The sequence below is a fragment of the Schistocerca serialis genome, chromosome 8 (assembly GCF_023864345.2).
Source record: "Schistocerca serialis cubense isolate TAMUIC-IGC-003099 chromosome 8, iqSchSeri2.2, whole genome shotgun sequence".
In the NCBI taxonomy this organism is placed as follows: Eukaryota; Metazoa; Arthropoda; class Insecta; order Orthoptera; family Acrididae; genus Schistocerca; species Schistocerca serialis.
The window spans coordinates 340,980,298-341,002,305 of record NC_064645.1 but is presented as its reverse complement, the minus strand read 5'-3'; the positions used below and the strand labels follow the sequence as shown (position 1 = coordinate 341,002,305).

The window sequence follows — 22,008 nt, the reverse complement described above, 5'->3', positions numbered from 1 at the left end:
TTCGTAGTAACTTACCCACATTCCTATTTTCTTATTTATTAGTAAACATACTTCTATTTGATTTCATATTTATGACCCTGTATTCATCCAACCACAAGTCCTGTTCATCCTGCCACTGAACTTCATTAAGTCTCACTATATCTAACTTCATCCTATCCATTTCCCTTTTCAAATTTTCTAACTCATCTGTGCAATGAAGAGATCTGACACTCCATGTTCCAATCCGTAGGATACCAGTTTTGATTCCACTGAAGACAACTTCCTCCTGGGTAGTTCTCATCCAGAGATCTATATGTGGGACTATTTAACCTCTGGATTATTTTACCACAAGAGGATATCATCATCATTTGACCATTGGGTAAAGTTGCAAGCCCTCGAGAAAAAAGTATGGCTGTAGTTTCCCCTTGCTTTCAGCCATTCACAAGACCAGCACAGCAAGGCTGTTTTGGCTGATGTTACAAGATCAGATATTAAACAACTGAGAAGGCTGCTGCACCTGTTCAGGAGCCACATGTCTGTCTGTTGCAGTTTCACCTATGGTGCAACTGTCTGTATTTCTGAGGCATGCAAGATCCATGGTTTATAGATGGTGGTTTGTAAATATATAAAACTCAGAAGTGAATTAAATGTGCTTTTTTATATGTAATTTGGTATTATCTCTTCTGCCCCAGAGCTGTTTCCTGTCACTGGTTTCTGTCGTATTTTGATTTATTATAAAAATGCTCATATAATAGCTAAAAGGTACAATCTCTTCCATGTGTATGAACTACTAAAACAGTAAAGTTTCAGGAACATAACATTGATGTATGAATCATTGTTTCATCTTTTGATATTGCTATCTAGTAATGTTTATTCACATTGATTTATCCCATTTTCCCCTGCGGTCTGAATTTAAGATAATCTCATTTTCCAAGGAACAGCTCTTATGCTAGCAAAGAAATTTGTGAACTTACCTTGTACACTAACAGTAAAGCATCTTCTTATAGGATATGTCTGTTTCCTTGTATTGGCATTTGGTAATAAACTAGTTCTATTTATGCCACTTGCATCTGTATTTTCTTTTCAACAAAGAGCAACAACTTTTCTCTTGCACAAGCAGATAGATATAGTCATTGTCCAAGAAGTCAATGGTATGATGCTTGTGCAGTTCAGCGAGTAAACTGTGTGATTAAATTGCCATGATTAAATTCATTATCTTTTTGCCATTATTACTGTCACTCTCTCAGATTGAGTCCTTTTCTTATTGTCAGATCAAGTTGTTCTCATGTTCTTGAGATTTTCTGCCAAGCCAACTGTCCAGTCATGAATTTTGTGCCTAAAATTCTTTTTGTGGTATTTCCAATTGTGTTATTCTGTCTTTCTTCAGTTCTTCTTTTTTTCACCACTCCATTTTATTGTTTTAATTTTAACCTAATGCAGCCAGTGTTTTTTTTTTTTTTTTTTTTTTTTTTTTTAGCTACTAGCCTCATCTCCATGGCTTCGCTCCTCCTCCCTCTCTCCATCTTTTCCATTCCCTCCTGCCCCCTTCTCCATTTCCATCCCTCCCCCTTCCCATCCTTACCAACTTTATTTACCAATCTTCTATAGGCTTCAATGGTAAGAACTACCCAATTTCTTTTTCTTGTAATGATTTCATTCATTTTGTATTTAATTTGCTTGATTCATGTGCCTCTCACATATTAAATACATTTTGAAGGAAATAATATCTTTATCCAAGAATTTATTGTTTTATTTGAAACAAAAGTATCAAATGTGTGTAGTATACATAGCCGTTCCAAAAAAACATATTTTCTGAAATGAGAATGAACTGTACAATCACAGTTGCATGCATAGGCTTCAGATATCACAATTTTGGGAATTCATCTAAGGCAGTTAATGAAGTACATAGTCTATCACAACATCAAGACAAAATATTCTCACAAATACTCAGTATCATTTGCAGCCGGCACTTATTTTCCTCTGACACACCAGAGAATGAAGGCCTGCTTTTCAAGCACACAATATACATCACAAACAGATATTTGCTATCAGTGTCTGACAGTAATAGTAATAATAATTCATATAATGGAAAATCCAGGATGGAATGTAACAGTATTATGAAAAGGAAAGTTGCTACTCACCATATAGCGGAGATGCTGAGTCACAGATAGACACAACATAAAGAATGCCACAAATAAAGCTTTTGGCCAGTAAGGCCTTCATCAAAAATAGATGACAGCCCCCCCCCCCCCCCACACACACACCAGCATCTCCGTTATATGGTGAGTGGCAACTTTCCTTTTCATAATATTGTTAATAATGCATATACATTTACATAAATGTCCTGTGATGTAATGTGTCACTGACAAAATTGACACGGATGAATACAAAATAAATAAGTACTTTTGTAATAACTAATACAATAAAACACAAAAGAGGATGATGTATCACATCTGCCACCAGCAACAAGGCTTTCACATTGTAGTTTAACATCAGTATGGAAATCAGAAGCTACACTTTCCAATGTTGTTATTATTTACCACAATGAACTATGGAATGAATCAATTAGCTATCAAAAAATATAAAACAACAAATTGCCATTTTAATGCTTTGGATTTTTCAATTTAAGTGCAGGAAGTAAATTGATTTATCACCTCCCACTGTCATTGTCATCATAAAAAATAGTAATATTTGCCTGTGCCAGATAAAAAGACCGTAACAGAAGACATGGTGGAATTAAAACTGCAAGGACCAATATTATGAGAGGTGAGTTACAAAAGGGTCATTGAGTCACTAATATAAAAGAAAATGAACATAGGCATCTTGTACACAGGATGCCTAAAGTTTACATGGCTATGGAAGCAAGATCACCAAGAAACATACTGTATTAACTTATTGGTATTAGTAACATCCCTCTGCAAAATATGTGCTAAAATGGATAGCTTATCAAGTGCTGGAAGGTTAAATGCGATTAAAAAATGTGCTGCAGTGAAGCTGAGAAAAAGAGCTTGTTTCTTGATAATCTTGGCAAGTTCTTGCTTCAAAATATCATGTACAGCATTAAATTAAACAATCATTTACGATTATGAAGATAAATGATGGATGTCAAGTAGCATCTGTTATTCTTGATTTTGTACTGTTTTCTATGTCCTGAACAAAAACACAATACTGGCAAAAAGTATGTTTGTGTCCATACATAGTTTCTTCTGGAAATCATTAAACTGTTTACAGCTAACCATGCTTCTCTTGAAAGAAGCAGTTGGATACGATGGATTTTTGAACTGGAGGAACATATGGTTTTTGTCCTCTTCTAGTTGATATATATTCTGTTTGTTTTAGTTACACTAAGCCTGCATCCTTGGCCATGCTGTAGAAGATAGAGGTCCTGTCCTCCAACAGTGACTGAGGTGAATCAAATTCTACTACTTTTCCTTTGTTTAACACAATAATTCTGGAAACAAAGCAAATCAAGCAATTAAAAATCGAAATTCCAGTTTTTCAGTACACATAATGTATCAGTACATCACCCCAAGCAAAGCAAGCAGACAAAATGGAGCACACAATATTTATTTTGGATCATTTAATACATGTGAACTATTTTCTGAGAAACTTCCTGCTTCACCAGAGAGAATGGGGTGTGAGGACTAACTTGGGAGGAAGGGAGAGGACAATGAAAGAAAGAAAGAAAGAAAGACAGAAAGCAAAAACCAGTAGGATCAATAGGATTTTTCTTACTGAGTTAGATAATGGTAGAGGAAGATTGGGAATATTAATGAATATGCACATGAGCATTAGAGTAAAGTGTCAGTAGTTTCAGACAGATCGAAAACTGATGGTGGAATTAAATAAACTGACAGTGTGACCTGTCTTTGATGTTTGTGTCTGCTGCTACCTCTGATAAGTGACATTTTATAATACTATCTAGCACAGGAATGTGGTATTGCCCAAGCATTGAATTTTATAGCTGTGCTTCCACCACTACACCATGCAGCATCTGTCCTTGTGCTTGATGTTTATGACATCATACCTCCTGAACTACTTGTTGTACAATGATACAACTTTTTAGGTACATTCAGCAGCACATGTGTGTTCTTTCTGCAAAATATGATGTGAGTGGAGTTAGTAATGATGAACTAATAAATTTAAACATCATGCATGATGCAGCATTTTTTAATAAATCCCACTGTTTATGATGTCACATCTCATGAACTATGTGTCATAAAATGATATGGTATTGTAGGTACATGCAGCAGAATATGTTAGTACTGTCTGAAAAAGTATTGTGAATGGAGTTAGTAAAAAAGAAGAAATAAATTTAAATGTCATTCTTGATGTGGCATTTTTCATGCATCTAATTGTTTATAACATCATATTCCCTGAACTATGATGTACAATGACATAATTTTGCATTTTCATGGTATATGATCATACTGGATGCAAAGTGTGTTGCAAATACAGTTAGTAGTAAAGAAGTAATGAATTATAATGTCATGACACATATGCGTGAACAGTGCAAAAGTAGTAAGCAATAAACTGTTTTTCCTTTCATCATTTTGCCGGGGTTGTTAGTGAGAAAACATTTTCTGAAGGTTTGAAATTATGTGTAAAGTTTTTTGCAAGTCAATAAGTGTCCTCATTTGCAAATACTAAGTGAATACAATCATAAATTAATTCATTGTGGGCTATACTCCTTTTCATTCCCATCCCCATATCTTTGATAGGGAGACAGTTCTTAGCTCCACAGCAATTGTGGTTTAGGAGGAGATGTGGAAGAAACACACACACACACACACACACACACTCTCTCTCTCTCTCTCTCTCTCTCTCTCTCTCTCTCTCTTTCCCTCTTCTGTCTCTCTCTTTTTCCATTATTTTTGTAGTATGTATTGATATCATTTTTTTTTTTGCTAGGTAAAATATGTAGAATATGAACAACCAATGTGACATCTAATGACAAACCTTCTTCTCAACTACACATCTAATGTGTGGATCTGCCGCAATAAATTAATGTTTAAGAGAGCATTTTTCTGTAACATCTGGCATTGAGACCTCCCCCCCCCCCCCCTCCCACACACACACACACACACACACACACACACACACACACACACACACACACACACACACCTTCAATTACAAAATATTTTTCTATTGCATTATTACCATAAGGCTCCAATTCCAGACTTTGTATGTGTAGCAATAAAACATATTAGTCTCATAATCACCTTTACAATAATATTCTGTTTCTAACTAGCTAAGACACTGAAACATTCTAAGGTTTGCACATTCAGAATCTAGCACACAGGATAGAAAAAGAATGCCTCAAAAACTGAAATGAAGCATTCACTGAAAAACAGACAATTACCAATTAGTAGAGCACCTGATACAAGTTCTTATTCTGTTTCCAATGTTGGCTATTTTTTCCATTATTATTCGTTAGTTACCACAGAATAAATAAAATATCCTGCACACTTTCTTACCCAGTTAATACTATAGACCCAACAAATGTTAGTTCATATGGTTTCTCTCAGTTTTTTTGCATCTGTAGATGTAATCCTATCATTTACATGCCATATACCTGTTGTAATCCATGATTGTGTTTAACCTATGAGCAATTGTCAGGACTGTGCACTGTTCAAATTCTGTGCGTATTGTTTGCTGGAAGAAAGAAAAAGAGAAATAATTTAAAAATACGGACATATTAACAGTAAATCAGCAGACATATTCTGAGGTGACAAATTCTTTTTCACATTTCAAGGAAAGGTGACAAGCAGGACAAAAGATTTAAAAATGACTACAGCTCACAAGCGACTTTTCAGTGAAAAGCTCCATTACAAATATATATTATGTTTCAAAACATTCACTGACTGCACATTAAATATATTCTGCTCAAAACTAAGGAAGATGGTATAGTTATAACTACAGAAAAAAACTTTTGCATAGAATTGCATGTTATGAATATTTATATTTACTGAAAGCCTTGGGACCGACACAATGCATCTGCAATAGTTTACTTTCTCTCTCTCTGTCTCTCTCTCTCTCTCTCTCTCTCTCTTTTTCTCTCCAACTGAGTTATCACCACTGTGTATGCAGACATGCCTGGGCCATGCGCCACACACATGCACATGTACAGAATGCCATGGCAGTTTCAGGTTAATGGGAGCAATTCATTAATATTTTATTGACAATTTAAATATTCTTTCATGTTTGGAACTGGAACCCACTACCAGCTTGAGTTCCCCAAAGTACCTACATTCCCAACAGAACTATGGATTTAGCAGATACCACCATTTTTGTGCTCTACTGAAGCAACTAGCCATGCAGGTCTACAGGCAGCCTATAGTAGGTGTGAAAAAGGTTTCATCTGGTAGTTGCTTGCTGAATCTCTGAAGTCAGAAAACAGCCTAGTCTCTCTTTTGTGATTCAGCTTTCAGACTGAGCGGGTGGCTTCCTGTCATCTTGCTTGTTACAGAGTACATGGCTTTGGCTGTCTACCTCTGTCTCAGTTCTCTTTGTCCTGCCACACACCACTTAAAACAGTAATCACCTTCTCACCCTCTTCCTATCGCCTCATTCTATGACTACTCTGAGTGGTGGACGGGCTTATAGCCCAGACTGGATGAGACACTCTGTATACTGAGTTCTGAGAATATAGCAGAATTTAGCTTATTCAACTCCATTTCAAGAAACCTCCCTTCTCACACCCACCTCTTGCACATGCTCCACCCTGATGCCTGCACACACATGCATATTGTTTCTTTTTTTCATAAATTAATTCTTTATTTTTGTATTAACTAAACAAAACTGCTAACAAACTTCTTGTCCTCTATTTAATACTGTGATTTTGAAGCTACAGATCACCATTTCAGTAAATATTAGTAGAAGCTAGATAATTCTTTACATTTACTATGAAAGACCATAATGACATCATAGCAGTATCATTACCACCACATTAATTATAGGTTGTTCTTCAAAATTAATAATTAATGTAATCTGGTAGACTAATGATACTTGTGAACTTCATGCTGTAAGATATTTCATTTAAATTGTGACCATCCAAGACTAATGTATCTGTAAACTCTCAAAAAGATAAGATAAAATGGGAGCTCAAGGAATACACAAATTTCACTATCAACCAAAAGAAACACATAACATGCTTGAATGAGTCTGCATTTACACGGTTGCCTAAAGCAGGGTACATTTATGAATGGAGATGATCAAGGGAAGTATGCCATCCAGACTATCAAGAACTGATTGTGAAGAACTGAAACATCACAAGTTTCTGGTCTCAGTATGAGTCTTTGCATGTAATGTTAATATACTATGTTTTTGCATAGATTTGTAACACCTTTCTAATCAGTGGAATAATATTTAAAGGGGAGTAAGCTGGTAACAGTATTAATCAACTAGTTTTCATTTGATTTCTGACAAAGACAAAACTGCTTGGTTTAATAAACTATTCAAGTGTGAGAAACACAGCTCATTTATGTGAACTGATGTATGTACAATGATAGTGAATGATTTCATGAGTGTGGCTGACACAGTATGCCTAGCAGTTCATGAGTGACGTGCACATGTGTGCTCAACAGAGTAATATGGCCTCTGCTGATGCAGTTCCATCAGCTTCAAATCCTTCCCAGCAGCCTGCATGTGCCTATGGTGCACGGGGATGCAGCGTTGTGATTTTCAGTTGCAGCAGTCAAGGAATATCGGGAATCATCCCAGTGCCTTGCGTAGGTAGACCCACACCTGTGCAGTGAGTGTGTTTTTGTTTGCTGCACTCATTGCGGCCACAACTTGTTTGATGCACAAGGTGGCATATTGACAGTAAATAAAGAGCAGGTAATACCGCCTAACAATGTGTAGTCACTCTTGGGATGCACAACTGGTTAATGTGGATGTGAAAGGTGGCAATGTTTGTATGCATCAAATGGACCAAGAGTAGGAGGTTGTTTAGCAAGGATCAGTTGTAGGAGATAACTGTAATGATTTCAGTTATGTCTGTTGTGAAGATGGTAGTGTTGATAGGTATATGAAGGTATCTAATGGTGAACAGCAGGTTGTAATGTAGCAAGATTCTGATCGTAATGTTGAGAGGTATAAGTTTCCACAAATGGGATTTGTTGTTGCAGATGCCTGATAATATTGGGAAGCAAATAAAGCTCACTTAAATCTGAAGTTGGTTATGTTAAATCTGAAGATGGTTCAACTAAATCTAAAGTTCAATTAAAACCAGTGTGGATTCAATTGAAACTGAGGTGAAATTTGTTAAGTTGGAGCTGAATTCTGTTAGAGTCAAGCTCAAGAAAGACCTTGAGGTTGTCAGAATCGAATGTTACTACAGAAATAGTGAGTTGAGGCTAGAGTATCTGAGCAGATAGGGGAGACTGATAACAACTGTCATAGTAAGACACAAGAGTTAGAGCCATTCCTGCACAGCCTTTTGTCAACAATGGGTGGATAAAATGAAGTATTTTGACAACAAACTTGATGCTGAAATAATTATACTGGGTCTTGAAAATAAACTGTGTACCCAGATAAGGCAGCACCTACAGATACCATTGAGGGATTTATTAAATTCCTGCAAAGAATTCGGAGAGTTTATCCTCACAAAGAGTCAAGGAATTATGGTACAATCAATGCACCAAGAGATATAGGGCAATATGTAGTCAACCAAATGGGAGTGAATAATAGACATGATGGGCAGAGGATGTCAGACTAGGGGAATAACAATCATTGCAGGTGTAGTCACCAAACATGGATAGGAATATTGGACCCATGGGTAGAAATTGGGAACAACCTCACCTCGAGAGTGCAGGCCTGAGGAATAGGGAGTAGCTTCTGCCAAGGCTCAGGCAGGAGCAAGTTTGGGGAGAGACTCACTATGAAAAGGGAACTGGGAGGACCATATGGGGAGTAGGATACTGATTGAAAGTGGAGTCGAAACAGAGAGTTCTTGTAGCTCCAAAAGGGGAGAAGTAGTTATGGTCATCTGAAAACAGAAATAACCAGGTAACTGAAGATATAGTTTTATACAAGAGGAAATACAGTTGTTATGTGGAAGAAAGACTGGAATTTGGATCTTTGGGGGGACAGGTGGATGAAATAGAACGGGTTGCTTAAAACAAGGTGGAGGGGATGTACAGACAGGGTTTTGAGATGGCATTAGTCATGTAAACACTAAAAGAAAAGACATTGGTTGGTTGAAATTTTGGTCCATTGAGGATGGAGTGGAAGACTATCGGAAAGAAGAGTATGACCCGGAAGAGGAGAAGATGCCTGAAGGAGAAGAAGCAATGGGAAGTGAGGGTGAAATGAAAGGTGAAGACATTACACAGGATTTTGTTTTTGATGAGGATGATGTGTTAGTCAGCAAATCTGAACATGTTGTGGATGAGTCAGTAATGGACAAAGTAATACTGGCAGAACAACTAAAACAGTATTGAAATCTCGATGTGTTGGTTCGATAGGGAAATCTGTGGATCACAGGTCAATTTGCAATTTCACTTGGGCTTGTACACAACCTTTTATCATGACTTGTCTGCAAAAGGGGTTCAATTGAGCACACTTGCATTCACACCCTATATTGAGTAAACAGCCAGCCTAAGTACAGCAGTGAATGAATTCAAGTATTTGTCTAAATCATGATCGTTCACAAATGATTTACACCAACAACAGTTTAGAATGAAAACGTTTTTATTTTACTAAATCATATCCACAAAACAAACTGATGACTACGTGATACTATGTTGGTAGCTTTTAGCCGCACCGACCTTGCTGCACCAACGGACCATGGTCAAAAGACCTCGACCTTTATCCCTTATCCCTTATCCTCTGTCCTGTGTCCGGTCACGTGACACTTCATTAGTCAAATATATTATTTCTAAACATGGCCATCATGCATTTGCAATGTTACAATATTAAAATACACAAAACTAAATACCTTATATTATTTTGTAGACAATCATCAGATTATTTACATATTTAAGGGCACTCCACTTTTTGGCAGTTTCACCCCTCTTCTTTTGTTTAATCACATCTTTGCCTAAAAGGTGTGGCATACAAAATACTCATTTTTGCTCTATATAGATCAAAAACTGAACAGTACCTTCACAATAAAAGACAATAACTTATTATGCAGAGGTTCTCAAACATCCTTACAACTTAATTTTTATATAAAACATGTTCTTTAATGTCCAAAATATTATCCCTGCAACTATACTTTAAATTTGAGTTTTGAACTATTTTGAAGAGCTCTTATGTTGATGGAGTACCCCTATTTCAGTGATCAGATACCCAGCAAATCCAATGATTAGCAAGACAAGCACACCTTACATTATTAACAAATGTACCAAGTTATGCACTGAAATATAGGCAATTATGTAACTAAGTAATTCAATGTGAAACTGCTATATGCTGCCTCCTCTCTTTATCAAGAAGGTGACTCCATAAATATATTGACTTGTGTTTGCTACATCCCACCTGCTCTTCCATCCAGCAAATTAGTTATACTATTACAGTATCCCTTGTAACCTCATAAATTTGGAGATGAACATGAGTGTGAGGTAGTCAACTGTGATAAGAGACAACAGATTAGTGCTAAGTTATTAGATGAAGGCCAGTCCTTGGTGAATGAAGTGAAAGAGAACCACCAAGTTAGTCAAGTTGAAATAGGGGGTGTTCCCATGGAAGCTTTGCTAGACAGTGGAAGTGTCATGTATGAGATATCACAGGCATGACAAGAGTCAACAGCTAAGCAGACTGAGTTAGTAACAATGTTAGTAATGGGGGTAAAGATCATTGAGGTGACAGACAAATTGATGAAAGTGATTAAGTGGGGAGTTTTATTGTAAATTTCAATACTAGGACACAGAACAAAATTTCAGTTCTTAGCAATACCTGGGCTAATGATGGAACTGCTTTTTGGGGTAGACCTTTTCAACAAACTGAAAGGGACGACTGACTTTGCAAAAAGGGTATTTTGCAATGATTTAGGTGGGAATGTTAGGAAGATTCCATTTTTTGGCCAGGTAGATAAGGATCATGTGGAACTACCTTTAAGGGACATCCATAGTATAATGTATATGACATAGGAATACGACCTGAAGCAACATGGGTGCTGAGTGACCAGGAGAAAATCGTGATGCAGAAAGTGAGAAGTACACTAGAATTAACAGGCAGACAGCAAGAAGATTTAAGGTAAGTTCTGAGTAGAAACAAAAGAGCCTTTTCTGATAGACCAGGAGTGGTGAAATGGGTTAAATGTAAAATAGCAATATAGTACCATTATCCATTTTTTTGGAAAATCCTATTCAATACTTGTTTCAAAACAGGAAGTGATGATGTAAATAAGTCAGAAGAATGGTGGACTTGGGGATCATTGAGCAGTGCCAAAGTGGTATAACAGCTACTTTGTAGTTGTGGGGAAGAAAAATGGAACTGTGCGAATAATCATAATGCTAGTGAAAGAAGACACTAAGATCACAAAAAGAAACAGGGATAATCACAACTATGAAACAAGGCATAGAAAAGATTTTCGTATGGTTAGCAGAAGATGAAACTTCACAGCAAAAAACTCCTATGTCAAAGGAGCTCTTTTTAATAATTTCTTACCAAATGAAGTTAAGATATTGACAGGGGATACCTTTAAAAAGTGAATCAAACAGTGGCTTATCCAAAAATGCCTTTATAACTTGAATTTATCATGAATTAGAATGTAATAAGAAATAATGTAAAGCAAAAAGCTTGTAATTGTAAACACTTTATACTAAGTTGAAAATGCACATGCATGTAAAATTACATGTTACAAGGAATAAATTGAATTGAATTGAATTATATCATTGATGCACATCATTTGAATGAAATTGTGATACAGCAGAATGACAAATCAGGCAATATGGAAACTATTTTATAAAAGTTTCACAGAACCAAATATGTAACATCATCATTCATTACTTGTGGGTACTAGAATACAAAGCTTGCAGAAGAGTCAAGAAAGTAAAGTGGTTTCCTCAGTGAAAAAAAATTCTATCAATTCTGGATGGTCCTCTTTGTGTTACAACCTGACCCATCTTGTGTTCTGCATCCTTCCTTGAACCATTTGGCACACACCCATTGCACTGCCAAAAAACTTTATCCTGCATGAGCAGCAGTATCCTGGATGGATGCATCACACTCTCTCATGCCAACAATGCACCCTCTTTCAAATTTACCGATTTCACAGTACATTTCAGGTATACATCTGTGGGGTATCAGGCATATTTGCTCAAATCACACTGATCCACTGCCATCAGTTTAAAGCAACAAAGAGAGCTGCAGGCACATTTTACTGGCAGGAGCTGTTGTGCAGCAATATCGAAGTTGACCTTGAACTCACGGACTGACATGGTTCAAATGCTAATCATTAATCCAGACCATAGTAATGTACATGTCCTGCAAACATGAAAGTCCTATCTCTAGTCATCTCTAGTCAAATTATACCATCCTGATTTTAATATCCCATTTTGCATTGCTATGGATGCATGTGGTTATGTGCTGGGTGTGGAAGTGTCTCCAAATGTACACACATCAGAAGGGATGGTAGAGCACTAGAAAACTACATATGGTAATTGAATGTTTTCAGCATCAGACAAGAATTATAATGTGTCTGAATTGGAAGCTCTTACTTTGGTGTGGGGGCCCCAGAAATTTGAACAGTAGTTATTGTGTAACAAAACTATTGTCTTCATTGATCGTAGGGTGTTAAGTTTTCTTATAACTTTTAAGGTGCAACATAGTAGGCACACTAGGTGGGCACTGTATTTGCAGAAATCTGAATTGGAGATTCATTATCTAAGAGGTGATGAGAATGTTACAGTAGATGCTTTGTCTTGGGTGCCAAACAATATGAACGGGGATGGTCAAGAGGGAGAACAGGACAGGAGTGAGACAAAGGTAATATACTTTGTAAAGGTTAAAGGTGAAAGCACAATTAAGAAGGTTTTCCAGAGTGTTAGACTTGAGCAAAATGCAAATGAAAACCTAAGATGGTCAAGCATTAATTGAACTCAGGTGGTTAACCACAGGTAAAAATCCATTATTTAGAAGGAAAGGTGACAGAGTAGTAAATTGGAAACTAAGCTTCCTGGACCAGTATGTAAAATTAATTACTGTAATGCATGAAAGTTGTGGATACTTTGGACCATGCCAAGCTTAAAGAAAGTGTCATATTTAACAACTTTGGAAGGATGGTGAAAAGGAGGCTAGCTACATGTGCTACACATCAGAATGTGAGGGCAATTACCATGCCAATTCAAGATTTGAGCAAAATCTACTGACTACTAGATCTAGAGAATTAATAGCAGTAGATTTGTTTGGTCCTTTGTTGATGTTAAGAAGAGGGTGTAGTTATATTGTTATGACATTAGACAGATTTTAAAATTTTTCCAAACTCTGTCCAATCAAGTGGACTCTGGTTGATATATTGGAAAAGGTTTTGTTCCCCAACTGGGTAAGTCAGAGGCGTTGCTGTCAGACAGTGGACCACAATCTGTGTCAAAGTGGTTCAAGCTGTGCGTGGAGAACAATGGTGTAAAGCACATTAAAATTTCAGCTTATTTCCCACAAGGGTACATAACTGAGAGAGTTGTGAAGGAGATGAATAGGTTGTGCTGGCCTACTACCCTAATAAACATGGGTCAAGTATGTGCCTACATCTGAGAGAGCTATAAGTAATTTACAGCTTGAGGATACTGGGCCTGCTCCATGTGAGCTTATGCTGGGGTTGAACCTAGTAATTTGATAAAGGAAGAGGTTGAGTTTCCAGTTACTCAGGAACTACCTGCTCAGGAGAAGGAGAAAAGTGGGAAGGGTCCAATGAGGAAAAAGGCAAGAGAAATGAAGAGATGGCATGAAAGTGGGCTGAAATTTGTTGTATTTGAAATTGGGGACTTATTTTTGGTGAATATCAAGCAGCAGTAAAAGAAAATAGAAGGCTAAATAAATAAATTTTGGTGTGTGTACCATGGGCCATTTGAAGTAAAACAGAAACACCATGCAAATGAGTATTTGCTAGCATACCCAAGATCTAAGAAGGCATTTGGTTTGAGAAACATCACAGATCTGAAATTATATATGTGATATGGACTGTTGGGAGAAATTCTCCTGCATGCACACTTTATGATAATATAAGGGTAGTAACAAGTTATCTCCTAGAGATAGTGATGATTTCAGTAGAACTTAGGAGTTAAGCTACAAGGTGTTATCAGGTAATAAGCTTGTGGAGGGTTGAATTATGATCAATATCTAAGTTAGGTATGATTTACCACATTGGTGTGGGGAAATAGAACCATTGGCTGTATCCCCCAATAATACTGTTGCCCTACCACATCAAGAACAACTGTATCTACCATATCAATTCTTTATAGTACATACTCTATGCTACACACACTGTGTATATGCTACAAGAATAAAAGTATTCATAGTAAGTGACGGGAGTGTGAGTGATTATTTATTGTTATAATTTACCATGCATGCTCCCCATTACCTGCAGTAGTGACCCCATTATTTTCTTTTCAACTGTGCCATGAAATACCGAGTTATGCTTGTGCTGGCATGCCACTGATCACCATGGGATACAAACTTCTTGCCACAAAGAATACATCCCACAACAGTGCTTCATTGCCTGGCAACACTACAGATTATTTATTTGTGCATTTATTTTGTGATCTTGCCGATTCCCAGATGATGAAACCAGTGCAACTGTGGTTCTCAAACAGGAAACAATGTTCCCATTGCTTCAACAACCACCAAACCAGGGCATCCTTACCTCTTGCCAAATGGGCGAACACATTAAATTTCAAATCTAGTATGATGTTATCATTGAAAGTGGTGAGACAAAGATTGCCACTTCCTTTATTAACTGTGGTACATCAACAGTGACCATACACTGTGAACAATGGCTGCCTGCCACTTTCCCCACTTCTCACCTAACCAGTGATACTAATGTACCAATTAGTGACACTGTTAATGAACTACACCACACTCATTTTCATTCTAATGACTCAACACTTATTGACAAGCTGCGTGCAATGTACCAAATTATGGACATCCTCCAGAGTACTGCAACTGTTGACAAACAATCACTGACATATACGACTGCCTTCCACTGTAAATGACCAATATTTAAGGGTTACTGTGGACAAATCTGTCCTACAAGTGAGCTTCCTGCACCAGACCATGTTTTTCCACAGCCTATGCCTGAACTTTACATTCCGTGTGATACCACAAATCACCCGGGTGACCTCACACTTGTTATGGTTGTGCCACAACCCATGTCATGACATCACGATGACGTCACACCAACAACAGCTGTCCCATGCTCCGGGCCAGACCTGCCACATGATGTCACTCAATAAGCAGGCACACTGTGTCTACCTGCAACTGCACAGGCTTTTCATACCTCGCAAACACAGCATATCAATATGATGAGCCTGACAACAACTACGACCCACACACAATGGGAACACAAGGAGTACCTACAACAGCCACCATGCTGGGTGACCTACACTGATGTGCCATCCAGTACAATTGCCACCAACCAGGACCCGTCCACCATGCCTCATTCCTTGGTACCCCACAACAATGCCATCCTCCATGACGCTGATGATAATTGGTACTGACATCCACATTACTGACACATCTCCCACGACTACTGCACCATGATGCCAGCTGCCACCTCTATCAGTGCTACCGGGCAGTGTTCACGAACCTGCACTATGTACTTCGCACGATTACAGCAACCTCATACTGGTCCCAGTCGCCTGCCACCATGCAGATTACCACCAGCCACACACCAAATTACATCTGCCACCACTATAAGTTGATTCTCCACAAGTATGGTTCACACTCTGCGAGTGCAGGATGCAGTCGGCCGGGATCACAGATAATCATGACGAGTTTTTGGTGCTTTTGAACCTCTCCTCAACAACACCAATCTTATCAGTGACCTTCTATTGCGTGCACCTACCACAGACAGATACGAGACAGAGAATATGCTCATACTACAGTGCCTGTCACATTCACCTAGACAACAACTCCACCTAGCCATCACTGAGATGTCGCTGGGACACGATACCCTGCCAGCACTCTGGCACAGGTTCTGCCTTCAAATTGACACAAATATCTTACCAGATTGTGCTCTCTGGTCACTATGGCTTCTCAAGCTGCCTGTAAACTTACAGATGGCCACGATAATGCATGAGGACAAACTGCTCGAAACCCAGTTATGCCTTGCCAACCGGATGCTTGCCCTCACACAACATCACGCCTTAATATACAATTGTGTCAGCTCCGGCACTAATGTCAACACTTATTGCATCTACAGCCAGCCTGGGTCAGCCTGCACATTAGCAATGCCCACAGAGACCACCGCACACTGCTAACTGCACAGCACCCAGGCAACCAACAGTCACCGACCTTCTCCAATCTCAGCCAAGCCCGTCCACGCCACACCCACAGCAGTCTCACAAGGCTCTGCTGTGGCAAGTCACCAACAATCACATACTGTGATGGACCCAGGTGCTGTGTTTGTTGTGGCATGTAAACAACCACCCGCCGCATTCACACCCGACTGTTGACCAATGCCTAACCGTCACAACAACTCACCCGGCCAGGATGCTGTGTCTACTCAGCCACACTCCTCCTGCTGGTTCCATACACACTTCAGTGCCAACAAGTGCCACTGTCATGCACCCTGCAGCTACCCAAGCTAGTAAAGCAGCCTGACACAGGTTCATCAGGTCGCTCCTCTGCTTCAAGCCACCTCACTATGAAACATGACAACTCTCATCATATCCCGAATCTGCATTCTAATGGCATGTGGCTCTTCATCTGTGACAACCACCTTAGGGCATACTTCCCAGTCAACATGGCCGCCAGTGTATGCTGCCACCTCAGCTAGCATGTGGAAAGTGTACCATCTGCTATAGAACACTGCGCCACAAATGATTCAGTGATTCCCGTGATAGGCATGGCGTCTATCACAGTTCAACTGGACAACCACATCTCTCACCCTTGGATGTTTTACATGGCCAACACCATAGAGCCAGGACTTGTGGAACGGTGGCACGGCACCCTCAAGACACCTCTGACTGATATCTCGGCTGATACTGTCGCCTGAGCTTTCATCACACTACGGATTGCATGCTTCGGCTGCCCAGAGTCCCTGACAACTGACAATGGGTGGCAGTTTGAGTCGGCCCTCTTCTCTGAGTCCAGCTGCCTCTGTGGATGCCACGGGTTCCCTATGATGAACTACCACACTCAATCAAATGGACTTGTGGAACGATGGCACTGCACCCTCAAGACAGTGCTTGTATGCCATGACCAGGAATGGATGGAGGCCCGCCCCTGCGTGCTGCTGGGCACACAAGCTGCCTACAAAGAAGATCTGGATGCCTTGCTGGCAGAGGTGCTGTACAGGGAACCAATCATCCTCCCAGCAGATTCTGTATCACAATCAACTGACCCTGTGAATGTCAACCTGCTGGACCTAGTAAAACATGTCAGGTACGACATTCATCATGTCTGCATTCCACTGCCATCCCCCCACGCCAAACCAACCATCTCTGTGCACAAGGACCTCCAATTGCACGCACATGTCATACTCAGGACTGTCACCATCAAACCTGCCCTCCGCCCTGTGTACAATGGCCTGTACAAGGTGTTGAAATGAGAGGCAGACACTTTTGATATCTTGCAAGCTGGAAAAATGACAAGTGTCACTGAACTGCCTAACACTGGCGTGGACTTTAGCAGGCACACCTGGTGTTTACCCTCCACCAGCCCCAGCTCCAGGCCGCTCAAGCCAATTTACAGTAGCCCTAGGCCTGCAAGACTACCTCCCAGAAGAAATTTCCATAACACTCCAGGACCCACTACTCATGGTTAGGGGCAAATTTGACAGGAGACAGTCAGGCTACAGCATGATCTTGAGGTCATTAGAGCAATCCATGCCCCTCCCACCTACAATCGACAAGGTGGTCTGAAATTTACTCTTTCATTGGACGGCTACCACTTGTGTTGGCCACGGAGCACTTCATAACAATGACTGATATCCCAGTCACTGCTGCCAGCCACACCAGAGAATGCACCACCAGCTACCAACACCTCAACAGACACCATCACCACCCCATTGACACCACCACTGATGTCGTGGGCCAGCTGCCCTTTATGGCCGCACAGGCACCTGGCAGACTACGGTATGTTGGCACTCATCATTGCCAGCAGGACAATGCATCATGTCGTACACCAGTTACCAGTCACTGTGTCCCGCATTTGTGTGTTTGTGTGTGTGTGTGTGGGGGGGGGGGGGGGGGGAGGCCCTGTTGGGATGAAGAACCCCTGGCTCTACCCCCCAATAATATTGCTGCCCTATTGCAGCAAGAACAACTATATCTTTTCCAGATCAGTTCTCTGCAGTATGCACTTATGCTATTCTCATTGTGTATATGCTGTAAGAATATAAGTATTCGCAGTGAATGATGGAAGGCTGAGTGATAATTTATAATCGTAATTACCATGTCTGCTCCCCACTACCTACAGTGGGAGAGACTGCCTACTAACTTGTTTCTTATATTTTATGTTCGGCTTTCTAATAGAATAAGAATGAATAGTATTTGCTTAACTGTCTCAATGATTACTTTTAGAAAACTATAAGATACATTGTTACTAATTTGATAATCATTAGCAATCACACATTTATTTTGCTACCTAGTCTAAATTGAGAAGTTTGATGTAGCACACGAATTATTCTTGGAGGGGGTATTAAAGGTATAGGCAACTTTATTGGCATGATTTGCTTATTTGTCTATTTGAAGGGATGAGAGCTTTCTATTTATACACGTTACCAGACTGAAATGTGGGTCAGATAATAAAGCCAGTGTTTGTCTTTGCTGGTTGTATTTCACATTCTTGGAGCACTGGAAGGACTATGAGACCAGGGTTCAGTGCGAGAAAGCAACTACCACAATGCTGATGACACAGAGGAGGCAACCAAAGCTTTGTGTTTGCCAAAATGACCATTTATTGTATTGAGGGAGAAGAGAACCATAATCAATGGACTTAGTGTATCATTTTTGTAATTTTTGTTAAACTTAACATTACCACCAAATTACAATTTATTGAAATCTAGAAAATATGTATTATATACTTTTGGTATGCACAGTTGTTAATTAATTGAATCATAAAGAAGTGTCCTAAGTGTTTAGAAGGTTTCAAATATGGGCAAGAAATTTTATGATATTATTTAAATTTTCCTTGGTATGACATGTGCTATTATTTTTCATTAGGCCAACATGTACGGTGTGGATTCAACTTTTTTCATTTCAGTTTTATTCCATGGTAATTTTGAGATATGTTTCTTTGCACTGACTTTTACAGTGTCCTATTTACCAAAGCAAACATCAGTGGGAGGATGGGGGAGGGGGGGAGAGAGGGAGGGGGGAGGGGGGAGAGGTAGTGAAACATTGCAATGGCTGCCCCCAATATGAATTTTTACATGGAATGTTAATATAATATAGTTTTTCATTTGGGTTTGTAATATTTTTGTTGGTGATTAGTTTCAAGAGGATATTCGACTTTGTGTGCCTTCAGTACATAACCATTGTTGTGACTAGTGTCTGGTGATTTAACAGAGGGAGTACATGACATGGGCAGTCAGAAGCAAAGATTTTCCTGAAGTTAATATTATTATCGATGTTTGTGGTGCATAATTTTCTTTCAGTGAGAGGTAAAAAATAAATAAATTGAGCTGAAATTTAAATCTGGGCTTGGACATTCAATATGGGGTCAAGTATAGGATGAACAAGGAGCAGTGGAATAATATTAAAATGGGAGTAAGTTAGCTACAGTATCAACTGGCTAGTTCAGAGAATGGCTTGTGCAGTCAGGTTACAGTTGTTAATGAATGATATGATCACATTGAAAGGACGTGCATAATACTGTTCCCAGTAATGAGTGTCAACTTCAAAGATGCTAAGTCTCTTCTTACATGGTTGGTAATGTCAAAGACATGTTTGACAAACATGAATATGAAATATAAAGCTCTTTTGTCCCACACAATTGAGTACTGCTGAAGCATTGTAGTCTATACTGAAAGAAGAGCTCTTTGGCACAACACAAATATCTCTCAGTAAATTGGAATGGTCTCTCTTCTGGAATGCTATTAAATTCCATGGGTAGTTATTTATGATTTACATCAATTGATTTCCAGGAGGTACCAAAAGCAGATTCTCAACTATGTAATGTGAATGTTAGAAGTATTACATACCTGCAATCATACATACATACATCTATTCAACCGTGTTTGGTCCTTAATCTGTCACTGTCAACTGTGTAAATTCTATGCAGACATGAGTTTAGAACTACTGGTCTACAGCTTACCTGTATCAAGTCATCAGTCTCAAGGTCAACAGCAGCTGTAGCCTCATCTAGAATCAGCACTTTTGTCTTACGCAATAGGGCTCTGGCCAAGCAGACCAGCTGACGTTGCCCAACACTAAAACCACAAATTTGACTAATTATTTCATATTTTATTTCTTGTCTTATTTAAATGTATTGCACATGTATAGAGAAATATTTGTAATTAACAGGAAAAACAAAATGAAAGACACATCAGGGCTGAGGCCCTATTAGGAATTGAAGAATGAATGAATGCAATAGCCACCAGCCGTAGAGTAAAAAGTGATATATCTGGAATAAAATTAGTAAGCTTTTCCAGTCACAAGCAGACCATCTACAGACTGAGTAATATATTAAACAATTTAATATTTGAGCAATGTTTCCTATTCAATGACTCACTATGTTCATAAATCGAGTAACACAATTTGGAAGTTGTTTCAATAAACGTCTTGATTTGCCCCTCCCAACTTAACCTGACAAACTGTCATTCCTCAAGCGTCAATCTTTTATAGTATTGTGTGCATATGAGAGGCAGTAATAAAATTTTAAATACCACTTTGAAACAAGAAAATTATGAAATTTATGTTTTGTTTGTTTGCAGGTACATGTTTGTAATCATGGCACACATTGAAATCCCATGCCACTGTACCATAGCATGCTCCCAAAGAAGCCAAAACAAAACAAAACAATACACCCCAATGATAAAGTGGGGTTTTGTGCAGTAATTCATTTTCTGCATTTGAAGAGTAACAGCACTGCAACAATCCATACTGAGTTGGTGGAAGTGTATGGAAATAATGCATCACGATATGACACAGTGGTTAGGAGGCATATATGCTTCCAGTTTCATCAGATGAGATTGAATACTAAGGACAAATTGACAGACAATCTTTTCCTGAAGAATTGGGAATTGCATAGAAGTGTAAGGCCTGCTGCTCGAACATCAGTGTTGATAGTGGAAAAAGTGAAAATCTGTCATGGATCATTTTTCATCAGATAAAGTATCTCACAGCAGCTGGGTTCTGCAAATGCTTATACTTATTCAAGAGGCCAGTCATATTGAAGCAGCAGCAGAAATGTTGTAGCTGTGTCCAGCCAATCCAGATTACTTCTATAGCCACCTAACCAACATGGACGAGTGCTGTGTGTCTCACTGTGACTTTGAGACAGAGGATCAAAGCCAGTAGTGGAAACTTGTGGATTCACTGCCAAAAATGGAGATGACCCAGCCTCATTGGGCAAGGTGATACTACATGGCTTTTGGGTCTGCCATAGTGCAATGTTAACCAAATACACTCATAAGAAGCAGACTGTCATAAGAGTATACTACCAAAATCCTTTGACATAGCTACAAAAGGCTGTCAAGTGAAGCGTCATAGCAAGCTGCTCAGGAGTATGTTTTTGTCCCACAACTTTGCCCCAGCATATTCTGTGCAGGACAAACATGCTTGCTGCTGTTTTGGGCTATTAAATTTTGAATCAGCTGAATATTCTCCTGAGATAGCACCCAGTGTCTACTTTCTCTTTCCTCAAATGAAGGTGCCATTGTATTGTATGCATTTCAAGAATGACTACAATGCAATTTTCAAG

The 22,008-nt window shown here is 39.1% G+C and overlaps 1 protein-coding gene across 1 annotated transcript in view; it reads right to left on the bottom strand.

Moving 5' to 3' along the window:
* Positions 1 to 1,724: 1,724 nt before the first annotated feature.
* LOC126417010 (multidrug resistance-associated protein 1-like) overlaps positions 1,725 to 22,008 on the bottom strand; it is a 39,573-nt gene continuing 19,289 nt past the window's right edge. Inside the window, exons 3-5 of the mRNA XM_050084898.1 lie at positions 20,401 to 20,515; positions 5,558 to 5,637; positions 1,725 to 3,430 (exon numbers count right to left, since the gene is read on the bottom strand). Of these exons, the coding sequence (XP_049940855.1) occupies positions 3,319 to 3,430; positions 5,558 to 5,637; positions 20,401 to 20,515 (307 nt within the window). The 3' untranslated portion in view covers positions 1,725 to 3,318. The remainder of the gene's footprint in view (positions 3,431 to 5,557; positions 5,638 to 20,400; positions 20,516 to 22,008) is intronic.